The 24,629-nt window shown below is 50.0% G+C and overlaps 1 protein-coding gene across 1 annotated transcript; it reads right to left on the bottom strand.

Annotated features, from left to right (window-relative positions):
- Positions 1 to 1,269: 1,269 nt before the first annotated feature.
- On the bottom strand, positions 1,270 to 22,821 carry NAPA (NSF attachment protein alpha). Its single transcript, XM_054010273.1, has 11 exons — positions 22,690 to 22,821; positions 15,543 to 15,622; positions 14,783 to 14,899; positions 10,090 to 10,136; positions 9,404 to 9,481; positions 7,085 to 7,140; positions 6,164 to 6,248; positions 5,619 to 5,723; positions 5,236 to 5,304; positions 4,052 to 4,102; positions 1,270 to 3,329 (listed from the first exon to the last, which is right to left on the bottom strand). The coding sequence occupies exons 1-11, from the start codon at positions 22,785 to 22,787 to the stop codon at positions 3,228 to 3,230; spliced, it is 888 nt and encodes a 295-aa protein (XP_053866248.1). The 5' UTR covers positions 22,788 to 22,821; the 3' UTR covers positions 1,270 to 3,227.
- Positions 22,822 to 24,629: the final 1,808 nt, after the last annotated feature.

Raw genomic sequence — 24,629 nt, forward strand, 5'->3', positions numbered from 1 at the left:
CCTCCAAGGCAAGGTCAAGGGTAGTCACTCCCCCCTTTCCCCCACAGACAAGGGAGTACTCCGCCCAGACACCCCCCATCCCCAAGACAGGAAGAGTGGGGAGTATTCAGGACAAACTCTCAACATACATAAAGGGAACAGCCCCCCCCCCCCCCCCCCCACTCTTGCTTCAGTTTCCATGCTGGTGCCATGCCATCGCACTGCAGCAGGCGAGAAGCGATGTGCAGCCTTTGCAACAACAGGCGTTCTCCACTCGGAATAAACTCAAACGGGTCTAAACATCTACGTGACTAAGCACAATTGCTAGAGTAGCTCACTTTTTCCTCAGCAGTGGGGATGGGTCGAAGGGCAAGGGATGGCCTGGCTGAACTTAAGGTTTAACACAGCTGTTACACACGCAGAGATTTCTCTGCTGAAGTCTTGCCCTTGTATCTGCTCATCTATTCTGCCTGGGAACGTTTCATAAGAACGAGGAGGAGCTTTTTCCAGGTTTTAGCAGCAGAGCTGGAGTTTGTCATGCCTAAGCCTCGTTTGAAGATAGGGACCCTCCCGCATTGCGGCACATTTACCCACCTCCACAGAACAGAAAGAGGCAGAAATAGCTGCCGTTTGATCACTGTAACTTGGGCTTTAGGAGGAGGAAGAGTCCCATTCTGCACCCAGGATTTCTTGGGCCTGTTAAAAACATGGCTTCAGCATGGCCCGTTCTCAAGCAGCGACCCTGCAGCCATACCAGTTTACTCCAGCTGACAGCTTGGGCTTGTTTATGTCCAGACTTGACCCATTATTGCAGCTGCTTCCCCATACTAATGAACCAAACCGACAAGTGAGGGACCGTGGCTCTAGCTTCTAAAGAGACAGGCTTGTTACTGAACAGCTGGAACTCTTTAATAGGTTAAAACAGAATGTGGTCCAAGGACAGAAAATATAAACACAAGGAGAGCAGCATGGAGTCATTGGATCAACAAAAGCATCAGCTTAGAAAAAAGGTAAATCTCAGAGCTGTTCATTAATTTGTATCTACCATATGTGCCAATGGATGAACGGACAGACAGCTCGACTGCTAACCGGGTGATTTTGCAAGGATTCCATGCCCAAGGTGAAAAATAATATCCTCTTTAAAAAAAAAAAAAAACCACCTTGAGACCTATTCTACAGTGAGTCAATGTTTGTAACACTGGATTTGACAGGGAAATAAGTGGTTTTGCTGATTTCCAGCCTTACCCACTGAACCTGAACTCTCGCAAACATTTTCTTGATGAGTCGGAATGAAATATTCTGCAGTTAGAATTTAATTAATTCAGTTGACACATTGAGAGCTGGGGTAGATTCCAGGTCAGTCTGCACTCGGTGGGATGAACAGGACTGAACTGAGCAGACACCTAAATACACAGGGGGCAGATTTGGCAAACGAAGGTGGGTTTTTTTTGGTTAGCTCCATAGTCAGCATTCAGAATAGAATCACACTTTAAAGGGATTACAAGGTAATGGGAGAATTCAGTTCCAACGAGGGAGAGGAAGTGGTGCAGGGAGGATGGGAGACCTCCAACATGCAAGCCCACAGATGCGCTTAGTGAAGCAGCATGAATTTAGCTGCAGGGTTACAGTTAGAAAAGTCTGCTTCTGCTCATGCAAAGTTTTTATTTTTCTTGTGCAATTATTCACTACACTCAGCAAGAGTTGCTTTCTGTTGACATTAAGACATGCAACAAGACTTCCTGTTTCTTTCAACAAACAATACAGAAGTAGGGATTACTGCAGGGTAAACCCTGAGCTGCCCTGGCCCCACCCCTCTTGCGCTAGGTTTCAAAACCCACAGAGAATAACCCAGAAATAAAGACCTTTATGGCAACACAGACTGTACACACACAATACTGAATGGGAGGAACATTCCCTTCCAACTGGCTGCCATGCCGTGTATGTGGCCTGCTGCATACAGAATTCACCCACGCTGTAGAGTCTTCTACTGCCTAATCTGAGACGGGATTAAATTAAACAGTCAGCACAGAAGGGTTTGCTAAGGTTACTAATATACCAGAAGCACAAAACTAATTTTTGGCTACCCAGGCAGCGTGGGAATGACGGTCCAATCCAGCTCTCGCCTCTTTGGGCTGCACGCGAATGACAGTGTCTGACGCCCCTTAATAGCAGGCCGTAGAGCAGCACTACGGCCCTGTGGGCGGGGGAAAGGAAGGGGGTGTATTTCTCAAGCTAGCATGTGCAGTTGACAATGAGAAACGGGAAAGGAGGAGATAATTGTGATACAGAGCGAAGTGACGCTTCCTGTCAGCTCCTTGCAGAGCTCCGGGGATTGAGGGGGGGCCCTGGGAAGTCTTTGCTGCCAAGAGGTTAGACAAGGGTCGTACAGTTCTTCACTGAAATAAGCAGGAGCTAGGAAGTGCCAGCGTGTGCTTGCCACATTTCCCAGCTCTCTGGGGCTAGGAGAGGGCAGAGAGTAGCAGAACCTGTTCTCACAGCTCAGGCCATGGGGGAAAGTCACTGCACCTGTAATCTCCCAGCCTAAAGCAGGGCTCTGGGCTTGCTGGAGATACTCAAAACTCAGGCTTCTGAACCCCTATAGGGATTTGATCACAGGCTAGGGAGGGGAAGAAGTTAAGGGCTGAGGGAGAGGCTCTCCCCATCCCCACTCCTGCTGGTACTGAGTCTGAAATCCCTGCCTGGGATGGGCAAGACCTGCTCCCATCAAACAGTGTGGGGCAGGAGAGGGGGCAGTGAGAAAGGATCTGTTCTAAACAGCAGGAATTAGGAGGCAAACTGATTTTGTGCTGTCTTCTGAAACCAGCGTGAAGCAAGTCAGGGCTAAAGCAGGTTTAAGATCCAGTAATTTTTATACAATTAAATATCTGAAGAGGGAGCAAGAGGGATGGGGAAGGGTGTTAGACCATCACACCTGGGCAGGAGCCCGCAGGCAGGTAGGGAAGCTCCGCGGACCAGGAACTCATCTGTTTGGCCCAGGAGGAACAAGATAGTGGCACTCCAATACGTCCTCTCTAGAGAGGCTGAGTCAGGCGGTTACATGCCCTGTCTTTGCTAAACCAAGTTATGCTCTTTGGGTTGTGGGGCAAAAGGGTTAGGAGACAAGGGATAATACGTCACTGAAGTCTGAATCCTTCTCCTCCAGGCCCCACCCTCCCCACCCCAAAGATATCCATGCAGACTTCTGCAGAGGAAAGAGTTGACGGTGACAGGGAAGGAGGGGATGGGATTTAACGCAGGTCCTCCTCTTCGCCCTGGATGGTTTTCTTGATACGGAGGAGCATGGTGGTGAGCCACTGGTCCAGCCGTGAGATGGAATCGTACTCCTTTACCTGGAAGGTCAGGGAGAGAATGAGTGTGACACACACAGCTGTATTCACCTGGAGGCGAGTTAGCACTATGCAGCAGGAAACAGGCCATTGCAGTAGATACACTTTGGAGCCTGGGATTTCCTACAAGAAACAAATCCACTCAAGCTAAAACCCAGCTTCTCTTCCCCATGTTCTCCTTAGTTCTTAACTTCAAGGAGCTCAACTTAATGTTCCTAGGGTTTGTGTTTTTAACCCAACCGGTGTTTTGAAAATTTAAACTTCCCCTTCTGGCAAAGTAAACCCACATGTAGCTTGTTGTGGGCTGATCTGCAGAAGTGCCACGCTCCCAAGACTCCCGATAGAGCCAATCGGAGCTGCAACCTGTGCTGACATAACAGGGGCCTGGACAAGGAAGAGCGTGAGTGAGTATTAGTAACAGCCCTACAGAGAAATTAGGCAGAATATCTGCCTGATCCATTAGTCTGTATCAAGGAAGGGGAAGGAGCTCTGCGGCCTGTTAATTTACAGAGAGATGGGATTAAGTCCTCGAGAACACACTGTAGTGAGCAATCCACTACCCACCCTGGGACTGGCTAGCACAGCGATCACACAGGGCACGCTGAGTCAAGGACTCCTCACACCCACATTTGCAGCTGCTACACTGGCGCCCCAAGCAGCCACTTCACACCAGTCTCTCCCCGGTTGTGAGCTGCGTTGGACGCTTCCCTCCCCGCTGCACTTACAGAGTCGGTGTAGCTGTCAATGTTCTGTTCTTCATGAGCTTCCAGCAGCTTCTGTGAGGGGGAGAAAGGAATAGGGATCAGCACAGATCTGGACTAATTTCCACAAATGGCAGGAACTCCCAGTAACCTGCCGCACCTCTGATGCTTATGCCATGTCACAGGTGCAAGCAGAGACCCTGTAGCTAAAGCCAGCCGTATTATCGGGAAAATCCGACTGGCTGACAAGCGTCTCCAACTGAACAGTTGCCCTGCGTATCAGGATTGGATCTGGCATTTTATTGTAAGCACAACAATAGTTTATTAAAGCAACAGATTTCGAGTACTGTCCACAGGAGGGTAGGAGCTGGCCTAGCCGTTCACACCAGTCCAGCACACTCTCTGCAAAAGTCCCAGTTCCGGAAAAGCCAGCCCACAGGGGAAGAGAACGGGTCCAGGGACCTTTCACAATCCACCTGGGGGATGGGTACCCTCCTACTTCCTTGTTGCTTAGCAACACTGCAGTTCAACAGGCTTCCTGCACACTGGCTTCTCACAGGGGTCACAGATAAGAGCAGGACGGCACCTCATCTTGCTAAAGGCAGGAGTGGATTTTGGTCTGGAACAGCTGGAATAGAGCGCTAGGGATTCTGAACAACTGGACCAATAGAAGAGCACTTCATGCTCTTCAAACCAGCAGCTCTCAACCAGGGGTCCAGGGCCCCGGGGGGCCATGAACAGGTTTCAGACAGTTCACCAAGCAGGGCTAGCATTAAACTCACTGGGGCCCAGGGCAGAAAGCCAAAGCCCCACCATGCAGGGCTGAAGCCGAAGCCTGAGCAACTTAGCTTTGCAGGGCCCTGGGCAACTGCCCGGCTTGCTACCCCCCAACACTAGCCCTGGCTTTTATATACAGAAGAATAGTTGTGGCACAGGTGGGCTGTGGAGTTTTTACAGAATGCTGGGGGGGCCTCAAAGAAAAAAGGTCAAGGGCCGTAGACGGTTAGAAGAGTCCTGTGAACGTTCGTGGAGGAGTCATTGCACTCTAGATTTGCAGAGAGTTTGATTTTAAACTTCCCCATCTGGCCACTTCTCACATGGGTCCTCCCAGGGCACAATAGTCTGCTTCTGAATTGGGGGAGGAGGGGGGAGACCCACACGATTCTAATGTCTGAGCAGCGCAGAGCCAATAAGGAAGAGTCACTCACTTTAACCAGTTTGCACTCCCTGGAGTCCGAGAAGGCTGGGAACATCTCTTCGTATTTCTGTATGGCCAGCTGGAAAGACAGAGGAGTGAGAGCCTGCCCGCGGCTCAAGTGACTGCTCACAAAGGGAGCAGGGGGACTAGCTGCCTAGCCCGGAGGCTCCTTGGGACAGGGCTTGGAGGGGTTTTTACAGAAGGTCACTCCAGTAGCAGCAGAGCTTCCCCACCCCAGCTTCACTGCGGGCCCCTCTATGGGCTACCCTTGCTTGAGGCGTTTAAATGTATCAGTGAGAGGGGCGTTTTCCCATTTTTGGGAGCAGGTCCTTAGGCCCCCAGCCTCACGCCCCGCTCGGTAGCACAGCGGCAGCTCTGTAGCGCCAGACCAACCTTTGCGTTGAGCATGTCAATGCAGAAGTGGCAGAGGGCCGCCTTGAAGAAATACTCCTTGGCGCTGTACTTCAGCAGGGGACTGTCCATCGCATTCGTGCCCACCTGCAACACACCAAAGTGATCAGATTCCTACTGAGGGTCGAATATTTGGGTGCCTGTCCAGGATGTACATGGAGCAGGGGGGACACCCCATCTGAATCCTTGTCCTCTACACTAGCTTCCCATACACACCCGCTGCCTCCAACACTCCCAGCCCTGCCACGGCAGTCTGCAGATACACCCAATAGGGCAACACTTAAAGATGGTGCCGTGAGCTTAGAATGGACCATTCCTCACCTTAACGTAGTGAGGCATTCCCATCCACCCTACAAGAACCCCCCCAATGCTTCGCAGGCTAGCAAAGCCAGCTGGGATCTAAAGGCTGGCCTGCGATTAGATCTCCGCAGACCTGGCCTCATGGATTTTGGACCTCCCCAGGAAAAGGGAAGGAAGGGAGACACCACGAGGTGAGCAAACACGCCTGCCCTTTAAGAGTCCCCGACCTGCTCGTAGATCTCGACGGCTTTCTGGTACTGCTCCAGCTGGGCTGCGTAAGTGGCCACTTTCAGTAAACATTTGTTGGCAGAGCTGCAAAGAAACAAAAACGGCGAGAAGCAGCAGGCTGACGGCGGCGTCCCGAAGGCTGTGCTCCCCGCTGGCCGTTTGCGAGGATCGTAAAGTGCGCTCCCTTTCCGAGGGAAGGGCGCTTAGCGGGACGTGAAAGAAACACTCAGCCAGCCATATAAATGCAGTTTGCTTTTTTGCCCCCCAGCAGCAGGAGCCCCCAGCATCCCTGCTCTAGCACAGGCCTCGTTACTGTTACGAAGGAGCGCTTTCTACACCAGTGAACTGGTGCAGGGTCCAGCCCACAGGATCAAGCAGCCCCTGTAGGGGCATTCTGTTGATCTGCCACTGGGCCCAGCTGCATAAGGGTTTGCTCAATATCATTATGCCACTAAAGAGTGTGTGTGTGGGGGGAAAATGAGCGATGTCTACATCACACCCTTTATAGCAACAATCACCACAGTCAAGTCCTTTCTAAGGGCTCAGCCACAAACCCAGCTGTGCACCAGAGAGGGGAAGCAAGGAGGCATAAGGAACCCACTTTTACTCCCACGTGAGCGACCTGCAATGCAAGTGCCTGTGCAGTGGGACAGCAGCTCGTCAGGCTGCTACTCACGCCCCCCCCCCCCCCACGAGCTAGAAAGCTGCACCAGTGAAAGAGAGAGGATTGTGACTCCTGGGCTGGCATAGCTACATGCTACCCCTAATTTGGGCTGGATTGTACGGTTACAATACCACCTTAAGGGAGCGATGCTGGCTTGGCCGCCCATATGCCTGCAGAGCACAGGCGTTAATGCATGGCTGTTGAACATGGCGGAGCAGTGTTACAGCAAGAGGGGGCAAAGCAGCAGTTGATTTACCTGTTGGATTCTTCCCCTTTGTAGTAATCAGCAGCTTGCTCATAATGGGCTATCGCCTAGAAAGAACACAACACCCCATGAGAGCTCCCCAGGCAGTTCGCTGGCAGCACTAGCAGAATTGAGAGACAGCACTGCACGCCCGACCTGCCGAGAGAACCCTACGCACAAAACCCACCCACACCCTCAGCCATCTGCGGGGCAAACGCCAAGAATGCAGGGCCTGAGCAGAGAGGTGTCGATCATCAACCAGCAACGGAGTCCAGGTTCACAGAGAGCCCGTGGCCAGAGCCTCACTAGAACCTAGAACTTCCATCCCCATCAGGCACTCCTGCAGTAGCAGCCCCAACCAAGACAGGCACTGCATGAACACAGAATCCCTGCCTGAGAGAGATTACACAAGCACCCCCCCTCTCCCCCACATACGGGGACCAGAGGCCCAAAGATTAACAGACTCTGGGCATGGCACACAGGAAGATTTTGGTGGAGGCAGGAACTGATCCCAGGTGTCTCCAGTCCCTGTTTGGAGACACCTGGGATTAAACATTAAGCTGGTTTATAGCTTTCTCGGGTCAGTACTGTGAGCTTGCCATGGGACCACAGCCCACCACCCCTATGGATTTTCCTCCCATCAGCTCCCAAGTAGAAGACCCCCCCCCCCCAACCTGGTTGTGATGTCGCACTCCATATGCTTTATGGAAATATGCTTATGAATATGACATAACTGGAATATGCTTTAAACTAAATACCCCTTGTATGGTATCATTAGAAATCTTGTAATCTACTGAGTGTTCATCCTATTTGTTTGCACGTATTATTTCTATATCTGGAGTTAGAAAAATAAGATATAAACTTGCATTACTGATGTAAACATTCAGTGGAAGCCATTAAGGGTGCGTCAGAATCAATGAACTGTGAATGGGTTTATTTACCTGCAAGCCTTCCTGTGTAGGTGTGGGCTAGGGGTAATGAAGAATGGAGGTCTCACAGGGACATGTGACCATGTTACCTGATACTGAAATCAGTCTTAAATCTTGTACTTTTCCATTTAGAAGGAGGGGTGGGGGCCAAGCACAGACAAAAGATCCCCACCTTGTGCCAAAGCTATAAAAGGGGGTGGAGCAGGGGGCTCCAGTCATGAGAAAACCCCTGCTTACCACCTGAGATGGTATTTTGGTTTTGCTTAAGTCAAAGTGAAACAGGTTTAAGCTAAACTGAAAAAAGCCAAAGTAGCTGTTCATAAGGGTTTAATATTCGCAGCGCCAGTTTGTGTGTGGGCAGCCCGACAGAACCCCCGAGGCAGCAGCAGACGTTCTCCCTCACAAGGAAGAAAGTTATTTCTCCTGAAGAGTATTTGGTGAATCATTTAGTCTTATAGAACAGGAGGAGTGATCCTAGGGGCATACAGCTGGAGTTGACTGCCCCTCTGGCTCTCAGACACCCACGTGAGCCAAATGCGTTAACCTTTAATCAATTGCAACGCAAGCCATGCCAAGTGTCTGCACAAATTTTCTGCTCGTTCTTTGCAGCATCCGCATTCCAAACGCCTGCAATTTGTTCCAGCTGGTGAGTTTTTAGTTTTGCTTCTGTTTATTAACATGGTGTCCTGCCCAAGGGGAGGCTTACGGGACCCAATTCTCCACTGCCCTGCAACTTGCGCAGTCATTTACACAGGCACGGAGTGCTACCATTCTGATGGGCTAGTGTTTTCCACCCATGTTGCACTGGTGAGAGTGACCACAAGGTGCAGGGCAATAAAGCTGAATCTGGTTCAGGACCAGGTTCTCCAAGGCCAGCTGGGACCAACTAATAGGACCTCAAAATGCATCACCAGTTGCCAGGGTTCCACCTGGGTTTAACCTCAGGACCTATGGACACCCAAGGCAAGACCCGTACCCCTAGGCTACCAAGCCATTGGCATCCACCCCCCAATCTCTCGCTTCTGACATTGACTGGTACCAGCAGCTTCAGAGGAAGATGCAAAAAACATAATGAACAATTATGACAGCCTGCTACAGAAGTATCTTCCAACCCTTCCCCTTTCTCCCCCATCAGTTAGCAATTGGCTTCAGCCCTGCTGCAAAATTTATATCCCTAATTACCAAGAAGTTACTCTAACAGTGGGTGTTCTAATTAGCCATGAGTGTGTCTAACAGGATTCAAACGCAGGATTAAGCTCAAGTCCTCGCAAGGCTGCACATCCCAGACACAGCAACAATGTCAGGCCAATCACAGGAGACTGTTTGCATTTAACCTATTTCTAGATAAGAGAGCTACAAGGCAGACAGATTCCCTCCCTTCCCCCGCGTCCTCAGGACTTACCTTTTCTATATCCACCAGCTCAGTCTCATAGATCTCCGCTATTGATATGTGATGCTTGGCGGCGATGGTGAATCGGCCCTGGAAGAGGAGAGGGAAATTAACGCACGTTCACCGACTCAACAACTTCAGCTCCTGCGTCTTCTCGCTTGCGCTACCCTTGCAGCAGGGAGGATACACTGGCGAACCTCAGGGAATTCCCCACTGGAGTTCTCTGAATTGTATAAATACGTCTGCCACGGCAGCCGATTCTGAAGTTGCTACAAACCCTTCTTTTAAGTCCAATACTGGCTTCATTCAGCTGGCAAAACTGCAGCAGGCCACCCTGCTCAGTTCAATCCACACACTGAGTAGGACACCGGCTGAATTATATCTAGGGTACCCATTCACTGCTGTAGCCAAGTGCTAGGCTGTTAGCCAGAGGCACCCTCTGCTTCTGCCTCAACTTGGCCAAGAACCCGGTGGCTGAATCACCGACTCTTCCAAGCAGTTTCCTGTTACCTTTAGGGATCACAAGTAGTCAGGGTCTCGATTGGACGTCTGATCCGGCTGACAGCACTTCCAGCAGCACAGTGCTACAGGACTGGGAGCCCAGGGAAGAGTGCCAGCTCCTGGATCACCCTCCCTTCTGCAGCAGCCCAGAAGCAAAGAGAAAGTTTTGGTCCGCAGACATGGCGGGACAGACTTACCATGTCTGTGTAGATCTCGATAGCTCTGATCAAACAGTTAATGGCCTCTGTTTAAAAACAAAACAAAACCAAAACTTTTTTTAAGCACAGGAGCGTAGAGAAATGAAGCCGTTCAGTAACTCTTCTGACCTGCCTGAAAATGACGACAACCAGGTGTTGTTTCTAGCACAACCCCTCCACAGAGATCAATAGCCACTTAAGGAAAACTGCTGAGGCTGCAAACCTCCAGGGAACAGAGAGCAGGCGAGAGGTGGTCCCATGGCTAGAAGGGGCCTGCAGAGGAGCTAATGAATCGATGAAGATTGTATCTGGAGTGGTGGTATTTCACACCCTGCGCCCCAGTGTCTCATGCAGCTGTTGTTCAGACCACTCCAGCAAAAGAAAGCCTCAGGGACCAGAGCACGAGGCTGGAGTGAGGTGACCAGGCAACTGCCCCTGACTTGGCTAGGATGGTAGATATTACTCAGCACACAAGAATCCTGCGGTATTCTGGTCACCAACCAGACGCTGCCTGCGAGGAAGCCAAAAGCGCAAGCTTTAGGAGCTTATGTGCATTGTACCCGTAACATTTACAACACTGTAGCACTTCCAGGCCCCTTGGGCTCAGACACTTCATGAGAGACAGTCCCTGCCCTGAAGGGCTCAGTCTAAAGGGACAAGACACAACGAAAGGGCAGGTGGGAGGGGGAAGTGACTGGCCAAAAGATCCCACAGCAGGTCAGCGGCAGAGCCAGGAGCAGAGCCGACATGGCTGGACATTCAGCGCGGGGCCCTCTCCTCCAGACCATGCTGCCTCTCTACAACCATGGAAAGACTGAGCTGAAAGATGTGCACAAACTACTAGTTTATTCGCCCCAAACAACGAGCTTTGTTCAGGGTTCAGGACAGTCACATGCAAAGCTCACCAGCACCATCGCTAAAATAAGGAAACCAAGTGCCTCCATAACACTTTATGGCCCCGATCCTTCACCTGTCTCCATGCAAGCGAACCCTGGCATTTCCACAAAGCCTCACCAATTTCAGCTAAATCAGCTGTGGCCCCTGCGAGACTAGGGGCTAAAGTTCAGAGTCCACTTGAAAGAAAGCGGAGAAAAATTCCCTGCTCTTCAGACAGGATCTTCCAGCCAAAAAGATCTGCCAGGAGCTCATATGAACTTGGCTTCCAAAGACAAGGCCACCAGCCTGCTCTGGGTAAATACCTCACAGCGCTGTGAACAACACAAGATGGCTCCCTTCACTACTACATTTTTCTCTATTGCAAGGGGAGTTTCTCACCAGCATTCTCCAGAAAGACGTGGGAGGGTGTTTTTCGGCACATAAATGCTGAGCTCTGACAGGCAAATTTTTCTTACGGTTCCCAAATGTCACTTGCATTGTTCCCTAGCAGGAAGCGGAATGGCCAAAAAAATCAGCCCTAGGATAAGCAGGTGCAGTTGCCTCTAACCAACAGGTGATGCACCTGCTGAATTTTAGACTGCCTTTAGTCCAAGGGGCCTGGAAAGCTCATGCAGGCTGGGGGGAAAGGAACAGAGACTAGGAATAACACGAGACAGGGATGGGGGGGGGGGGGATTTACCAATAAATCAGGTCAGGTCCCCTCTGCAAGCTTTTAAAAGCGAGAACTACAAGTCCCACTTGGGCTGGACATAGGAATCACTGGGTGAGCCTCTCTGACCTGGGTTTGCCTGGGCATGTCATAATGGTCCCTTTTGGCCTTCAAGTTATGAAAATATTTCCTCAGTGCTGTGAGCTCTGGCACCTGGCGTCAGTGCCCAAGGCCACCGAAGCCTGCCAGACACTCATTTCGGTCCTGTACATTGATTAGAGGACTCTCTTCCCCTCTCCGTAACTTGGAAAGGGAATCACTAGGAAGAAATAGCAGCTGCCCTTGTTTCTTCCCCGAGTTACGTCCAGCCAGGCCCCCCCTGTGCTGTCCCACAGAGACAGGGATTAAGAGGAGAACTTGGGCTGGTAGATTCGGGGATTTTTTTCCTTTAATTGGGGTTGCCTGCATGTCCAGTTTATATATAGAGAGAGATGCCTGTCTCATAGAACTGGAAGGGACCCTGAAAGGTCATCGAGTCCAGTCCCCTGCTTTCGCCAGCAGGACCAAGTACTGATTTTTGCCCCAGATCCCTAAGTGGCCCCCTCAAGGATTATTGAGACCTCTAATGCCCAGGGTTTACAGCCAGGTTCTTTGGAAAGAGAACATAACTGCACCAGAGCCACATAACCAGGATCCCTCCCTCCTAAAGGCAGGCCAGACGTGCTCTGCCTGTCCTGTCGGCTCACAGCAAAAATGCCATGATGCTAACCTCGATGTCCCGCTACAGGCTGGGGATTCTTGATGCTCTGAGCGTCAGAGTAGAGGGCATGCTCCTGCTCTTGTGTTCCCACTGGTGGACAAGGAACTGCAGTCCCAGGAATTGGTACACTAGTGACATGCACAAAATTGTCCTTTTGCCTGGTGTAGGATATCCTTAGACAAACAGAGCTCGTGTCTTCTTAAGGGAGCTCTGCCTGAGTAATGGGATTTAGCAGAGAGAGGCAAAAAATAATCCCACTGATGAGAGGAAAAATACCACGAGCCCCACTGGGACTGGCTCAAATCCCTCCGCTCACCATCCCCAGATACCATCTCCCCACCTCCCAAAACGCAAAACTCACTCGGGAGAACAAACACTGACTGCTCCGCAGAGAGCAATGTGGCTGGATAATCGGAACATAAATCTCTGAAAGATTAGGCAAATCCCCTAGAGGATTAAATTTGTTGTCTCCTCAGGTTACTTCATTATCTTTTCTCCAGAATCACCACCCAAGCAGATCTAACTGCATGTGCAAAACCCCAGCTCAGATAAGCATGGCGTAAGTGATCACCCTCAAAGCATGCAACGCCAAGTAGAATCCCTCTTGTGCAGGGACACCAGCAGCACACACTGCAAACTGCTCTGGAGAGGCCTGCAGAGAGCCCCATTGATGTCATGAGGAGTCCACAGGGGTCTGCTCCCACAGAACTGCCTGCAGGATATATGCCCTTCGACAGCAGAAAGATTTAAAGCGTAGTTAGTTCTAAGAACTCCTTCAGTTCTCTGCTGCACAGGGAACATTTGTACAGAGCAGTCTCTTAGAAGACTAATTAGGAGACTTTACCCTTTTCTGCATGGCCACACACAGCGCATCTCATTTTCAGCTGCACTCCTTGCTATTAGCTCTTCTGAGAAGGTTAACCAGCCACAAGAAGTTCCATGCAGAATTGAGTCCTAAGCTTCCTGTCTTTTTGCTGGTTAGGGTCACAACCAGTGCGACTTTGCCGTCTGTGAAAGGAGGAACGCTCCCAGATGGTAGGTCAGATTTTATCGCGGTCCCCTCCTAAGCAGGGTGGTATGCCTGCTGCATCCTAACCAGCTAATCCACACCAGAGTGTGTGGAAATTGCAGTAGTCAGCACTGCAGAACATTCACTCCAGCACAAAATTCCAGCTGACCAGTTAACAATCACATCTGCAGCTTCAGAGAAACTCCCCCGCCCCCAAGCAGTCAGGGCAGCGGGAGTAGTATACCTGGAAGCTGTTGCAATATTCTAGTAATAGGTTTATCCCACCGTGATGCAATATATTCACACACACACACACACACACACCCCCCCATCCACCCTGGGGCGGTTCTCTTAGAACAGCAGCACAACACGGCAGACAGGCTCTTCAGGTTGTACAAGGATTTCCATTGAACTAGGAATCTCAACGTGTAATTTGACGGGCATGCTGGCCAGTGGGGTTTACTCCCTCGGGCTGCAAGCCGCATAAGAACATACATGCTGGGTCAGACCAAAGGTCCATCTAGCCCAGTGTCCTGTCTTCTGACACTGGCCAATGCCAGGTGCCCCAGAGGGAGTGAACAGAACAGGGAATCACCAAGTGATCCATCCCCTGTCGCCCATTCCCAGCTCTAGCAAACAGAGGCTAGGGACACCATCCCTGCCCCTCCTGGCTAATAGCCTGGATGGACCTATCCGCCATGAATTCATCTAGTTCTTTTTTGAACCCTGTTATATAGTCTTGGCCTTCACAACATCCTTTGGCAAGGAGTTCCACAGGTTGACACTGTGCTGGGTGAAGAAATGCTTCCTTCTGCTTGTTTTAAACCTGCTGCCTATTAATTTCACTGGGTAACCCCTAGTTCGTGTGTTATGAGAAGGAGTAAATAACACTTCCTTATTCACTTTCACCCAGGCAAGTGCATTGATCAACTTTTGGTGGTTAAGGTTGCAAATCAGAAAAAGAACGTTTCCACAAGGGGTCTGAAGTCTCTCTTTACCCCTCTTCATAGGGCTCTATTGGCCATGACATACCTACACCTGAAAGGTGGTGTGCAAGTACAGGACGTGAATCCAGCTAAACATGCATTTTATATAGTCCCAGTTGATCGGTGCATTTTATGAGGTTAGTGAATCCTCACCATTGTACAGAAACAGACACAGGTGGAGTTACTCAGAACCAGCAGACTCTCCGCCTGCCAGTCTGTAGCAGAGCGTCAAAAAGAACCCAGGAGGAGTCCTGATTCCCAGCTCCCCTGCCTCTCATCCCTCTCCCCGAGCCAGGACTAGAACCTAGGTGTCCCGACTCCCAGCTCTTCCACCGGAACCACAGCAGAACCTATTCCTCAGCACCTGGACAGCAGCAGTGCTGGCGTCTTACCTTGCGGGTCAGCTTTCTTGAAGGCATTGCCAGCGTCCACGAAGTTGGTGGCCGCGTCGTGCTTGCTCTGCAGCTGCAGGTGGAGCTGTGCTGCCTGGCAGAAGGCGTTCCCCGCAGCTGGAAGAGGAACCGGGAGGGCGAGGAGCAGAACCCCAGCCGTTCCCAAGATGCCCATGAGGGTCATTTCACAGGCAAAGCTTCCTTTTTTTGAAGCGTGCCAGGTAGCGAGCTAAGGAAGCCAACATGAAGGTGGCATTGCACAATGGTCTTTGCCCGCACAGAGGGGCCGCGTTGCAGTGCTTAGCCACTTCATACTCAAGCTCCGGGGAATCCGTTTAGTAGCAGCAGCTGCCTCTTACTGCATGTTTCCTAGCCCGGATCCAGTTCACAGGGAAAACCGGAGGGGAGGCAATCAGCAAGGTGCTGCTTAGAGAGCTCCTCCCCATGGAAGAAGCCATGGAGCTCATTCTCATGCCGTGTGAACGCCTAGCAAGCCATGGGCCTGATTTTCAGAGTTGCGGATTCCTTGCAGAACCCACTGACTTTAGCAGCACTGAGTACCCAGATCTCCCAGAGATCAAGCCACTGGTGCAGCATGGTCCCTTCCCTGGCACCATATCCAAATTATGGACTCTGCTGCCACAGAGTGGCACAAACTCAGAGTTACTGTTCTGTACTGCAAGGGGACCTTACCCCTCCCCAAGCCCACCCAACATGGCATGGTTAACAGAGACAGCAGCGTCAGAGCAGGCATACGTACCACTCCAGTTCTTGGCCATTTTGAACATGTTTGCTGCTCGGGCATAGATATCGCATGCTTCTTCTATCCTGGAGGAGCCCCTGCAAACAAACAAACCAGGCACCACATAAACTCACCGCGCTGGAAAGCCCCAGTCCTCCGCTCACATCACTGGAATCTCTGGTCCCGGGAACGTTTTCCCCTCTTGGTAGCAGAGGGTCCCTTGCCCTACAAAGAACGGCTTCTCCAGGGACACTGTTAGAATGTTGGCTAAAGGAGCCCCTACCTCTCCAGGGTGCCAATTCAGGAGAGTTACCCCTCAAGCCTTCCTGCCTCCATACTCCACCAACTCATTCCTGAAGCCATGAATGCTAGACTCCCGCCAAGGACAGGAAGGCTTCTCAGGGACCAGTCACTAAAAGCCCAAAAAACTCCAGAACCCTCTAGCTAGAGGGTCAATGAGAAACAAGCCCTGGAGCCACTCCAGAGCCCACCTAAAGCTTTGCCGAGTACCACATGTGTTCAATGGGCCACCTTGCCAACTCCCACTCACTTTCAGTCTGTTCTCCAAAGACCATAAGAGTGGAGAGTAAGTGAGGCTGATACCCCATGGAAGCAGTGTCATTTTGACCCCATTTTACTTGGTGTAAGATTTGGAGGGCTCAACCAGTGGGGGAGGAAAGGAAAAAACCATGCGTCTTGAACGAAGCCATCAGCTAAGCCCTCCTCCCATATCTGTTCTCTGCTGCTAATGGAGCAAAACAGAGGTTAGTGTGGGACAGCCATAAAAGCCACTGATGAACAATCATAGATCTTAAACCAGCTGCATGGATCCTAGAAATAGCACATTCCCAAGTGCGGAGGGGTTCAGCTGCCAACCGCCGAGGCAGCCATGCCGCCAGCCAAGATCAAGAAGCGTCTTTCAGTCTGCCTGTTAACCTCAGAGGGGAAGTTATGAAGCTGGGGCAGAGATGGCCTGCTAAGATCAGATAAATCGTTCCAAATTCAGGCATTGCAGCAAACAGGCACAGTCCCCCGAGCTGCCGTTAGTTTTGCTAATGAACACGTCCACCTATTGAAGTTATTGATTCTGGTTAAACCCCCTGGACATGAGGCAACTGACAATCCAAGCTGCAGCATGTCAGTGAGGGGTTTTTGTTTTGTTTTTTTTTAAATTGGAAGATCAGAGTTTATGCTGCATTTTTCCCCTCTGTTCATAGCTCTGCAAAATTAGAGGTAGCAAGAGACCGCGATGCTGGTAGCAGGGAGCTGTTTGCTGGTGCATCTAGCAAACAGAGAAATAAAGGCATGTTTCTATTGTCCTTCTCATTTGAGAGTCTCATGCACTCAAAATTCCTGTATGCTACACAAGTGTCATCCATTTTAAAGGTGGCGGAAACAGAGGTAAAGTTTGGTCTAACATCACAGTGAGACGGGGCTGAGCCAGGAATAGGACCTAGTTACCCCATACCCCAGCTCCTCTCTACCCAAATGTGTGGCTAGAACAAGTATTCTGCAGAAGTATTTCAACTTTATCTTACAATTTATATCCTGGGATGCAGATTGTCAGCGGGCTTCGACCAGCGTGCTTTTGTTTGCAATAAACACTCTGCTTTTACATTACAAGCAAGTATTCCCATGTCTCCCCCAAAGACCGGAGTTTGATTCCATTTGAAAATTGCTTGCATATGGCCGACAGAGACCTTGCCAAACTGCTGGGCAGAGCCAGCAAGAGTTCCCAGTAGTTTGGATCAGCTTGAGGGACAAAGTTATCCCTCAATCCCGAGTCCGTTTCCAAAAAGGGGCCAAAGCTAAAGGCTATATGGTTACCAAGGAATTCATTAACTGAACACAGGCCGCCCAATTCCCCATTGCCCTGTGTGGTCATTTACGCCAAAGAAATGGTGAGTGTATACACGGGTATTACACCAGAACGGGAGGGTATTCCACTCGCTCAACACTGGTGTTAAGTGGCAAGGCAGTGGAGAATCTGGCCCACAGTTCCTAGCAAAAGCAGCAAAGCAACTAACTAGCTAATTACCAACTTAGCTAACGCTACTAACCTGGAAACGAGGTTTTCCCCAATATCCGAGGAGTTCACTACTTGGAAAACACCAAGGCAGTCCACTACCACGGCAAAGGTGTGCAGTGAGCCTAGCTCATGTTTGCTCTCCTGAAATCAAGCGTTTCAATCCCAGCAGGCAGTTGGGCCCTCTATGCTGCTAACTGGATAAAGAGAGAGTCTATGCAATTTGTCCAGTTCTTTAAGTGGGCCCTTAAGAACTCAGGCCACCTGGTGCAGTGTGGATGGTGGCAACGGTGCATTGTGTGTCCTGGTCTCCCTCGTCAAGTTATTCACCGATGCTATGCACAGGTGTCGGCCTCGCAGCAGTGCTGCAGGTACAGTTCGTAAGGTGCTTTGGGATCCTTTGAGCTGAAAAGCAGCTATGGAAGTCAGTGCAAGGCTGCTGAAGGTTTCAGCCGTATCAAATGTACCACAAGGAATTCCAATGTTTTAGATCAGTGCTAGACACAGAATATTCCCATTAAATATTTCAGTGCACAAGGTTTTGCCCTCCATCCCCTCTTTTATGTTGGAGCCTCCAACTAGTACTAGAGCGTGAAGACCTTGACAGAGAATTGATACAGTTTACAGAGGCAGGGTGGCCTTGCAGTTAAGGAACTGGACTTCAACTCTGGGGACCTGGGTTCCATTCCATGTGAAACAGAGTTATTGGGTAATCATCTACTTGGGCCTCTGTTTCACACCTGGCAAACAGGGATAACAATCTTTCCCTATTTCACAGAGTCCCTGTAAGGAGAATAACCAAGTCAGTAAAGAAGCACTCACGCTACACTGACAGATAGAACGGACATTGAAGATAGCAATGTCCAGCATCCAATAAGGAAATTAGCATTGCTAGTTATGTCATTAAAGAAGACTGCTACAATGCTCTACAGAGAAAAGCAAAATTTAGACGGAGGTTTCAAACCAGCAGCACGAGTGAGTCTGGATCAGCTCCCAGGTTTTATTTACAGATGCGAGTTTTAAGCATTTGATTAATGGCAAGCAGACAAGTTAAATCTGAGCAATATATTTTATAAGTAGTGATAATTTTGGGAAGTACACCTTGTTCGCAGACAAGCTACTGTAGCCACCAAATGCCAATTAGTATTTAGCACAATGGCATCTGACGTTATGTACCAATGCCTTGTTTAACATGAGTTGAAAGCATCTAACTAATTTATGATGCACGCTAAAAACTATCACTAGGAAATTTTAGTTGCTAAAAATGTCCTAAAGGGTTTTCAGGGGATAGATTTTTAAAGTCACCTAAGATTCAGAAACACAAATCTCAATGACTTAACAGGGCTTGCTCGCCTAGATTCCTTGGGTTTGGGGTTTTTTTTTTATTTATTTATTTTATATATATATATATATATATATATATATATATATATATATATATATATATATATATATATATTAAGTCCCCCTTCAACTTTATCTTCAACTGTCTCTCTTAAAAATAAAAGCTTCGTATATGTAAGTGTGTACACACACTCAGCAAAAAACATTTCTCTCGTCTATCTCAGTGTCTCTTCCCTGTTCTGCTATTTCTCTAAACTGCTTTTTGAGAATACATTTTGTAAGAGAAGAGCTCCACACAACTGTATTACTGTGTCACATGCCAGTATGAAATCCAGGTCCCTAGAACCAGAACATATTGTCTTTGAACGTTAGATTTAGCTGGCACAACGTGCTGCATTCTCGCTTGTTACAGGCAAAGAATTTTAGGAGGCATCATTTAACAGCCTCTTCTGGAGTTTTCAGTTTCCTATTTTATTACACCTCTACCTTGATATAACGCTGTCCTCGGGAGCCAAAAAATCTTACCGTGTTATAGGTGAAACCGCGTTATATTGAACTTGCTTTGATCCACCGGAGCACGCAGCCCCTCCCGGAGCACTGCTTTACTGTGTTATATCCGAATTCGTGTTATCCCGGGTCACGTTATATCCGGGTAGAGGTGTATTAAGAATCATATTCTTGACATCAGCCACCTCCTCTCTCCTCTGGATAGCCAGCCTGCCAGCTTCTCTCCCCCCCCCCCCCCCCACCCATTTGTGCTGATTAAGAAATCGTTATCTATTGCAGCTCCCTGCTCTGGAGACCTTGGGAATCTAGTGGCCCAGATGAGAGAAAACAATGTGCTTTGAGTCACAAGAACCTTGTCATTTGCTCTTGTATGCCCTCCCCCTCTCCTCTGGCAGCTGCTGCTTCAGTTGAGAACCCAGCCTGCAGCACAATCAGATAGATGCAGGGCTAGGACAAGCTGCAGAGGCAAACAGAGCTCCCCCATAGGGCACAGGATTAAAGCCACTAGCTGTGCTAGCTTCCAACTCACCCCATCTCCTCCAGATGGGACTGCATTTTAAACCCCCTCCACACCCACGCACACATGATTTAGCCACGTGCGGCATCTGGCCACTCCACTGTCTCTAACACACACAGCTCACAGCCATTCCTATCTGCCCGGGGAAAACAATGCAGGATTGTTCCCTATAGAACATCTCTAGCATCCAGTCCAGTTTCTAGAATCCCAAGCAGAGCTATTTCTGCAGTAACAGGGTCTCATTGCCAGCAAGTTTTCCCTGCAATTTATCCTTTATTTCCTCCTCCTTTTTATCAGTCCTACCCATTGCCTGTGTATCACGTTAAATTCCCCTCACTATTTAATGCGTACACTTGCCTATTATTTATGGATGTGACACCCCTTCGTTAGTGGTTGCTTTGCCAAACTACACGGACCTGATCTTTCCCTCCAAATCCAGTTCCTCCGGTCCATTTGATTATCGCCGTTCTCCTCAGACCTCCCCCGTCCAGTCAGTCACCTATGTCCAAAAACTGAACATAACATCCCAGCTACAGAGTCACATGGGGGGGGACTATCACATACCTTTCTCTAGTGACATGCTGGCTCTACAGTACAGTCTCAAAGTTTGCATCGGCTTTTCTTTGGCAGCCCTAGCACATTTCAAGCTCATATCTAATTTGATGCTCACTGTCACCCCTAAATCTGTCAGTCATTACATCTTCCTCAAGTCATGGTAAGCCACTGAGTACTCTCCTAATAACATGCACTTCACTTACAGAGGATCTTAAGGCCTGTCAGAGAGTACGTCTACACTACAAGCACTACACCAGCAGAGTTGCAGCAACAGTAGTGTAGACACTTCCTACAGCGACAGGAGGGGGTTCTTCCGTTAGGGCAGCAAATCTACCCCCCTCAGAAGAATTCTTCTGTCCACCTAGTGGCATCTATACCAGATCTTAGGTTGGCTTAATTACATCTCTCGAGGTGTGAATTTTTTACATCCCTGATTGACGCAGATAGGTCAACCTAAGTTTTAGGTATACACCAGGCCTAAGTGACAACCACAATCTTGGCAGACACACGGGACTGACCAAAGAACCTCCAGAGCTAAAAGAGTGAGATGTGACAGCTGGAGCTGTAACAGATTCCTATCCTCCACAGACTGGGATCTAGAACTAGGTTAGGAAAGATCACAGATGGTGCAAACTGATGAAAAAAATATTTCCATCAATAACTGAAATTTGCAGATAGGCAAAGAAGGAAAAGTGCTGCTTGAGACTATATTAGAGTTTGATTTAAGGATATTTATTTTGTACAGTCTGACATGTGATGTTTACAATTTATGGTTTAAGGTTTACAAAGCTTGAGTTTTTTGAATGTACAGTCGTTAGACGATTAGTCTAACCCTCCCCACACACACACGCAATTTCCTGCAACTGTGTAAGTATTTTTTTCAATTTAATTTCAAAGAAACACTGATCGTTATTTTATAACGTTGATGACTAACATCAAGTTCTGCCAAGCCTACCTAAACTGCACACACCCCACTGTTACATCTCTACATGCACATTGCAGCTATTGAACACAAATCAGTTTAAAGACAGTACTTTAAGGCATCCATGCAGGGTTTACTAGTTTAGAACTAGTACAGGCAGTCTAAACTCGATGACATTTACCAATGCAATCCAGGCACAAACCACTTGGGGAGTATCCACATACAAAGTTGCATCAGTTCAACATCACATCCCTTTATTTCAGGGGAGCCTCAGTCGTGGACCAGGACCTCCTGGTGCTGTACAAACACAGAACAAAAGGACTGTCCCTGCACCAAACAGCTTCCAGTCCAAGTGGTAAAACGGGTGCAACTTTGTGTTCAGACCAGGCCTTGCTGTCTTTTCTGCCCATGTTCTCAACTTCTGCAGCCACACAACATACCCCATCCCGCCCGCAATGCGCCGCTGTGCTAGCCTTCCTTACATGTCCTCCGAGTTCAGCAACATTTGATTGTTCTGAGTCACTCCCCTAGGGGCTTGTCTACACTAGGGAAAACACCCAGCTACCAAGTACAGATCACCTCCAGAGGTAGCCACGACAGAAGCTACTGTGTAGATGGGGCTCATGCCTGCACCCTCGAACGCCTCCTGCCCACGCCCCCCCCCCCCCGCACACCTTGATACATTACTGGTCCCCGTTTCACCAGAACAGGCTCAGCCCTCCTAGGAGTAGAGGGGAGCTGTGGGAATAAATCCAGGCTGGGAACTCTAACCCGGCCCCCATCTCAACAGGTCAGGGCGGGCTAGCACTAAAGCACTGCAAGCTTAGGGGGGGAAAAGGGAGGAGAACTTAGCTAAGGGGGGTGGGGAGAAATAACCCCCCCCCTGCTCTCCCTTTAGAGAGGAACCCCATCCCACCCACCCCAGCAGAGGCAACCTGCCCTAGGAGGAAGGGAGTTGCCCTTGCAGGGCTCATAGACGGGGAGGCTCCTAGTTCTGGGGTCACAGAGGCAGTGACCTTCCCTGCAGCCCAGTTCCCCCCCCCCCTTACCCTACCCCATCCCCCATTCCCAGCAGCACCCCCTGCAGGCCCCCCCCCACCCCACAGGGCCCCCCACTTCCAGGCCCCACCCCCCCCACAGGGCCCCCCACTTCCAGGCCCCACCCCCCCCACAGGGCCCCCCCTCCAGCCCCACCTCATTGGGCCGCCCTCCAGCCCCCCACCTCCCCACCCCACAGGGCCCCCCCACTTCCAGGCCCCGCCCCCCACAGGCCCCCCCCCGGGGGCGGACTCACCCGAAGAGCCCCGCGAAGAAGGACTGGGAGCCGCGGACCTTCCTGTCGGCCTCGGCCAGGAGCTGCAGCGCTTCCTTCTCCTTCCCGGCCGGGTCCATGGCGGGGGGCGGGGGGGGGAAAGCGGCCGCCTCAGCTGTCGCGAGCGCCGCGCCCCGTCACGTGATCGCGGCAAGCCCGGCGCCCGCCCTCTTATCACGTGACGGGGGGGGGAAAAACAGCCCCGCCCTCTGCCCTTCCAGCCCCGGCTCGAGGCGCCCCGGCCACGTGACCCGCTCTCCAGGTCACGTGACACGGGCAGCGGCAGGCCCTAGGGGACGTCCCCTATGGAATCCCCCCGCGCCCCTTGGCCCGTCCCCACGAGAGCTGCTGGACAGAGGGGCCCTATAGCGGGGCCTAGACCAGCCCCCCCCTCCCGGAACCAGTGGGGCAAAGAAGGAAAAACCAAGGAAACCCCCCACTTCGTCACACGCCCCATAGAGAGCCCCGTCTAGCGTCAGGTCCCTACAGTGAGGAGCTGCTAGAGAAGCCCCTGTACGGAGTGGGGGAACTTTAGGCTCCCAGGGAGAGAATCTCCTGTACAGGTTCCTACACAGTGATAGACCCATAGGCTGTTAGGGGGAGACGCTCCTATGGCTGTAACAGTCCCCACGGAGGGCAAAATAACCTTTGGCATCTATGCAGAGATACTTGCGTAATAGTCCCTGTGTAGAGCAAGACAGAACATAAGAATGGCCGTCCTGGGCCGGACCAAAGGTCCATCCAGCCCAGTGTCCTGTCTTCCGACCGTGGGCAAGGCCAGGTGCCCCAGAGGGAGTGAACAGAACAGGGAATCATCAAGTGATCCATCCTCGGTCGCCCATTCCCAGCTTCTGGCAAACAGAGACTAGGGACACCATCCTTGGCCATCTCTTTCTTGAGTGGTCACAGCTAATTTAGACCCATCATTTTATATGTCTAGTTGGGATTATGTTTTCCCATGTGCATTACTTTGCATTTATCAACACTGAATTTCATCTGCCATTTTGTTGCCCAATCATCCAGTTTTGACAGATCCTTTTGTAGCTCTTTGCAGTTTGCCTGGGACTTAACTATCCTGAGTAGTTTTGTATCATCTGCAAATTTTGCCACCTCACTGTTTACCCCTTCTTCCAGATCATTGATGAATATGTTAAATAGATAACCTTAGGCTTCCATGAAGAGAAGGTCTTATAACAGTCCACATATTGATTCACATATCCTTCGGTTTCTATGCAGAGAAACCCCTATAGAGGTCGCTCTAAAGAGCCTTAGATTCTCATGCAGAGGGAGGGACCCTTAAAGAGAGAAAGACACACGCCCCCATATAGGCATACACACATCTAAATACCTTTATTCCCTAGACAGATACATATAATTTGTATTTATGTGCAGGGGCATATATGGTTATGCAGATAACCTATATGCAACATATCTATATAGTGTGTGTGTGAGGGAATGTAGGTACTAAACTGAGAGTGCCAGAAAGTGCCAAAGAGAGCAGGGAGGTGGGAGGGTTGGGACAAAAGGACTTCAGTGAATGGATTGTGCTACCTGATCACTTGTCAGTTTGTTGGATGTTTCCCCCCTTTTTTAAATCTCCCTCTTACAGTTTTTTTCAGGTCGGTAACCATGAAAATCTGGGGCCGATGCTTTGCAAATGGACAGGGTAGGACAGGACAGATTCTATTCAAGTTCCATGCTAGGGTTGCTCCTTTCCAAATAATATTCTGGGGTTACTCCTTTGCAAATGGAGACCTAAATATTTTTTTGCTTGAATTTATTCCAATGCCACCACTTCTATTACAAATATGTTAGGAAATTGAGAGAACTGTGCATCTCAATCCTCTGGTATGGCAAAGCTTTACGAGGCCAGACGCACTCCATGCCCACAGAGTTGCAAGTCACATGCTCATGTGAACGGC

This window comes from Malaclemys terrapin, chromosome 20 (genome assembly GCF_027887155.1).
Source record: "Malaclemys terrapin pileata isolate rMalTer1 chromosome 20, rMalTer1.hap1, whole genome shotgun sequence".
NCBI classification, from domain to species: domain Eukaryota; kingdom Metazoa; phylum Chordata; order Testudines; family Emydidae; genus Malaclemys; species Malaclemys terrapin.

Bases quoted from the DNA above. Each gene is read 5' to 3' on its own strand.
- NAPA (XM_054010273.1), bottom strand. From the start codon at position 22,787: ATGGACCCGGCCGGGAAGGAGAAGGAAGCGCTGCAGCTCCTGGCCGAG. The intron at 15,623-22,689 runs GTGAGTCCGCCC...GTTTGTTTGCAG, and splicing joins TTCTTCGCGGGGCTCTTCGG to GGGCTCCTCCAGGATAGAAG. The intron at 14,900-15,542 runs GTACGTATGCCT...TTCCTCTTCCAG, and splicing joins AATGGCCAAGAACTGGAGTG to CTGCGGGGAACGCCTTCTGC.